This window comes from Dermatophagoides pteronyssinus, unplaced genomic scaffold (genome assembly GCF_027571235.1).
Source record: "Dermatophagoides pteronyssinus isolate colony J.1.1.1.1 unplaced genomic scaffold, Derpt_VIB-CSIC_2022.12 sq0007, whole genome shotgun sequence".
Lineage (NCBI taxonomy): Eukaryota > Metazoa > Arthropoda > Arachnida > Sarcoptiformes > Pyroglyphidae > Dermatophagoides > Dermatophagoides pteronyssinus.
In genome coordinates, this window is record NW_027461531.1 from 2,633,700 (window position 1) to 2,639,286 (window position 5,587).

The 5,587-nt window shown below is 32.8% G+C and overlaps 2 protein-coding genes across 2 annotated transcripts; one reads left to right on the forward strand and one right to left on the reverse strand.

Annotated features, from left to right (window-relative positions):
* Positions 1-480: 480 nt before the first annotated feature.
* Positions 481-2,316, reverse strand: Atg4b (Autophagy-related 4b). The gene is made up of 3 exons (XM_027342856.2): positions 1,854-2,316; positions 1,240-1,794; positions 481-1,180 (listed from the first exon to the last, which is right to left on the reverse strand). Exons 1-3 carry the CDS (start codon positions 2,170-2,172, stop codon positions 549-551), a joined length of 1,506 nt encoding a protein of 501 aa, XP_027198657.1. The 5' UTR covers positions 2,173-2,316; the 3' UTR covers positions 481-548.
* Positions 2,317-2,409: 93 nt separating this feature from the next.
* On the forward strand, positions 2,410-5,158 carry Srp54 (splicing regulatory protein 54). Its single transcript, XM_027342800.2, has 5 exons — positions 2,410-2,685; positions 2,742-2,958; positions 3,023-3,178; positions 3,228-3,453; positions 3,514-5,158. Exons 1-5 carry the CDS (start codon positions 2,558-2,560, stop codon positions 4,860-4,862), a joined length of 2,076 nt encoding a protein of 691 aa, XP_027198601.2. The 5' UTR covers positions 2,410-2,557; the 3' UTR covers positions 4,863-5,158.
* Positions 5,159-5,587: the final 429 nt, after the last annotated feature.

The window sequence follows — 5,587 nt, forward strand, 5'->3', positions numbered from 1 at the left end:
ACCAAAAAAAAATGTCAATTTTTTTTGATGATCCAAATGCTACTGTTGTGTGTTAAGAGTGTTGAAGATATTACTACATTTCAAAAAAAAAAATATTACGAAAAAAAAAGAAATCATTTAGGGTTATATTTTGTTTTCGGGTAAAGAATTTTACTTTCATTTGATTATATGACACTTATTATCTATGATATATTTGTAGGCAAATATAGATAGATAGAGAATGAGTCAAATCAACCGACTCGACCGAATAAAGTGAAAGTGATTTTCATTTTTTTTATTCAAAAAAAAAAGAAAAAAGAAAAATCGATCCGATCCTAAATGACTTTTCTTGTTGTTGTTTTTTTGTTTTCCTTTGTTAAGAATTCAAAATGAGTTAATTTAGAAAAAAGTTTTTAAACGACATTTTTAAAATGGATATTTAAATTTCAGAATTTTTATATAAAATCAAAAAAAAAAAATTCAAATAAGATATATTATTATAGAAAAATTCTATATATCAGGAAAATATTATTCTATCACGATGATTTGCTTTTTACTTTCGCTTTTTATTATAATACAACAAAATCTTCGGATGATAATTTCTGTACATTTCCATGACGATCAACAAGTCTATATTCCATTCGTAATATTCGATCCATTGATGATGATGATGGTTCATTCATCTGATATTCATATCGATTTGATTCCAATGAATATATTGGATAACCACCACTTTTATATGAATGATCAAGCATTTGTTGAGAAAAATTTATAAATTCATCATAATCTTGTTTAGTTTTTAAATAGAAACCTATCGTACAGCTTGGATCAATTGATGTTAAAGAAATTCGTCTTGGTGATATGCAATGATAACTTTCTAATGGAAAATTTGTTCTTGAACCAACATCAATACTTTTCTGACAATAATGTGGATCGATAGCAAGTAATTTGTCATCTTGATAGCCCACAAAATATAATGAATGCCGTGGTTTACCACCGATTATGCCCAAACATGAAGATAATGATAATATTTGTTTCAAATATGGTGAATAAAATTTATTGAATTCATCACCACCTAAACGTACAGGTATCAATATTATTATGCTACGCCATTGATCATTCGAATCATCATCAAGAATTGCTTTCGAATTCGAACGTATATTTTCATTCTGACACAAGTCTACAACGTCCTGTAAATAAACTAATGAAAGGAAAAAAATTATAAAATTACGGTTATAAAAATGTTTATAGTAAACATACCGGTGCAATCCTGTGCAATCAAACAACAAATATCACTTAGCAATGAATTATCTTTGGCGGCATCTTCCAACAGGTTTTTCATTATGATCGATATGGATGCAGGACCAAACCAATCTCCTGGATTCTTACCAAACAAAAGTTGCCCTTGTCGTATGATTTCATGTATAGAAAATGGACTTGTAGATCGATCTGGCACATCGGCAAACCATTTAATTATCATTCGATGTATTAGATCATCTTGTCCTTCCCATCGCCAATTACGACCATGAAAATGTGTAAGAAAAGCTTGTGCCATTATCATTTGACCCGAACGGATCATACAACCCCAACCATTATCGGTGGTAATCGGTGTTTGCAGTAATGGAGGAAAATCACGTCGATATGTTAGCCATATACGACTGTAAAAATCTTTTTTGAATTTATCATATGCATAGAGATTCGAACTTTGTTCATCCGATAGGCTTACAGAATCAGACATTTTGCTATAGTACAATTGACCAAGAACACATATTGGTGAATTGAAATTAAATTTATTCCGAAATCGGTGATTGAATTCTAAAAATTATTGAAAAAGATACAAATTAGATTGAAAGTAACATCATATGAAAACAAACCATATTTTACTGTATTCCACATTGAATAAAACGCAGATCTGGTGTTAGAGTTTGAGGAACTTTGGATTTGATGATGATTGTTAATCGATTCACAGGATCGATGTTGATTTGACAAATTTAGAGATATGGTTGATGTCGAGGAAGATGATCGTTTTTTTGATGTTGGATTGCAGCGATTTTGATGAGGATTGAAACGATGATGATGATGATTATTATTATTATAATGACCAAATCCGTTATTAAGATTATTTTTATCTTCATTTGTTGCTTGTTGATATTGTTGTAATGTCATACTGCTACGTCTTGCCTCTGCTTCCATTTTTAATAAATAAAATTTTAGATACAAATCAACAATCAGGTCATCTGGTTATTTCCTTGAGCAAATTTATTGCGTTATTAAATGATTCATTTTTTAATTAATACCGGATTTCGATGAAAAACAAAGGGATCCTAGTAATTTTTTTTACCATAAAACTAAGATTTTTTAATTTTATTACGATGTAAATAAAAAAATTCGTTCATCACTATCGATTATTTTAGCCGATTTATTACGGGCCATCGGTCTCGGCGTGCTATTTACATTGGTGGATTTTTTATTCATGAGCTTGAATTGTTTGGTTTTTTTCTAAATTTTTGGAGTAAATTATTTTTCCTTCTTTCTCATTCTTTAATTCAACCAATAATCGACATAAGCACAATTCAAAATGGGCCCTGGATCGATGACATCAGTGATTCAGGTGACCAATGTAGCGCCGGTTGTCACAAATGAACAGCTTCGAACATTATTCACGAATGTTGGCCCGATACGCGAATTTGTTTGTTATCCAACAAGGTAAGTCTAACATTTTTCGAAATGGGCCATTAAATCCACTATTTTCGATGATATAGTGATCCGTCACAGCAGATATCACGTGTTTGTTATGTTCGATTTGCCGATGCAATGAATGTTTGCGTTGCACAGCATCTAACGAATACCGTATTCATCGATCGAGCCATTATGGTTAAGCCAGTTCACGATAATCGTATACCTGACGAAGCGTTAGCATTAAAATTAGCCAATGAAGGCCATCTTCAGAATAGCAGTAATAATGGTGTCGTTTCACAAGTAAGTTTTACTTTGTCATTATTTTGTCTATTTCAAACAACGAATTTCATCATTGAACAATTAGATCGAAACAGTAAATGGTGTTCAATCGATTACAACAATTGACCCACGTCTAAATGCATTAGGCTTGCCACAATATCCACCGTTATCACCAAGTTTAGATCCGGCTAAAATAGAAGAAATTCGTCGTACCATTGTCGTTTCAAATGTCAATAAACAGGTAATTTTTCTTTTAAATTAAAATTTTAATTAATATTATTTTAAAAAAGACAACACCAGAACAATTATTGGAATTTTTTAATCAATTCGGTGAAGTTAAATATCTACGTATGACAACTGATGAAAATGATGTTATTAAATCAGCAATGATCGAATATACGGATCAATCATCAGTGGCAAATGCTTTACAAAATACTGGAATAACATTCCAAGGATCTCAATTGAATCTTACTCATGCATCAACCAGTATACTCAAACCACAATATAAAATCAATGGTATGCAAAAATATTTATTATTTAACAAAAAAATATTTGACACTTGTTTCAAATTTTTAGTTGATCCAAGTAAATTTCCTGAGACTCGAGATCTGGTACCGAAACCAAAACGATCACGATCAAGGTCGATTGGAAGAAGCCGTTCAAGTCGATCCCCTAGCCGTAGTCGAAAAAGTAGTCGAAGATCGCGAACACCAAGCCATCGCTCACGTGACCGTAAACGTTCATCGATTTCTCGTTCACGATCACCGATTCGTAGATCAAGTCGTCGTTCTCGATCACGTGAACGACGTGAGCGTTCACCATATTCTTCATCATCAAGACGTAGATCTTCACGTGATCGTTCGTTTTCACGGGAACGAATACGTAGTAGCCGACATGAACGATCCAAAGATCGAGATCGTGATCGTCGTCGTTCAAGCCGAGATCGAAGTATGGAACGGCGGCGAAGTTATGATCGAGAAAGAGATCGAAGTACTCGAGATCGAGAACGTGAACGTTCCGAACGAGATCGTAAAAGACACGATCGCATTCGAGAAGAAAAAGATTATGGCCATGAACGTATTCATGGTCGTGTTGAACGAGAGAGATCAAAAAAACGAAGCCGTAGCAGAGAATCCGAACGAAATCGATTACTGGAGCGACGAGATCGACGAAAAGATGGCTTCGTTAGCGCTATGTCTAGTGGTCTGATTGAGCGTCATGATCGGCATAATCGTTCGCGGTCACGATCTGGTTCGCGAATAAAAATAATGAAATCACCGTTGACCGGTAACAGTCAAGAGGAAGATGAAGCAGCAATGATAATGATGATGAACAAACATGAACATGATGATAAATTAATGAATCGTACGGAAAGTGATGATAATATGGATTTAGTTGATGATGATGATGATGACCATTCCGATAATATTTCTCGTTCATCTTCACTACATACAAATAATGATGGACAACAGTCACAACAAAATGAACTGGAACGAATGACAATAATAAAAACGCCAGAACCAGAAAAAGTTCTGGCTGATAGCGATGAAGATCTAGGCCGTGCGGATATGGACATGGATGATGATGAAGAAAATGATGATGCCCCTGCTGATAATCATCATCATCATCTTAATGACGATGATGTTGATGATGATGACGTTGAAAATGGTCCATTACCACCGTCATCGATTAGTACGAAAAATAGCAGAAACGAAATGGTCCCTTCGGATAAACATCATCATAGACACCATCATCATCATCATCGTCGTTCATCACCAATACCACCTCCATTACCCCCTTCATCGTCTCGTCATCGATCGTCTTCTTCATCTCAGCATCATCTTAGTAGCAAAAGTAGTCGACATTATAAAAAAATCGGAACTACGGGACATCATCGTTATGATTCAGATGATGATAAATATTGATCGTATAGCATGAAATGAAAGTTGTTTAATTCATTCTATTTAAATTAATGAATCGTATTCAAAAATGTTCCGCTCACAGGCACACATACATACAAAGATATTATAAAAAAAACAAAGAACTATTTGATGCTAAAGAAATCGAAAATTTATTCATTTGGAGATATTTTCTGATTTATAATGTCCAATGTCAATGATGCTTTCATTTAGTTCTTATTCATTTTTTATAAATGGTAAAAAAATTTTTCGCACTATTATCATAAAAGTTTAAATAAAATTTACATATAAAAATGAATCAATCTATTTGAATTGATAGTTGCTGTCAGATTTTATTTGACATTCGAAATCGATAGGAGACGTCTTCACTGGATTCCTATTTGCTCAATATTTTTTCTTGATTAATGATTTGAATATTCTTGGTTTTTATTGCCATGTTTTCAATGACTATGACATTAATGACAATCGTAATAAAAAAATGGAAAAAAATCAACATTTGTTCAATGAACGCAACTCCAATTTTGATGACATCATTTATTTGAAAGTTGATTGCTTATAAATGTGTTTAAGATTAAAGGATTCAATAAAAAAAAAGGTTTCCAAAATGAAATGATGTTGTTCGACATTATGATCACGATTCTTTGCTTAAATACGCATAAAATTTAGAAAAAAAATATTAGTTTTAATGTATTGAGTCAGAAATTTAGAATGAACCACAATGGTTCCAACAA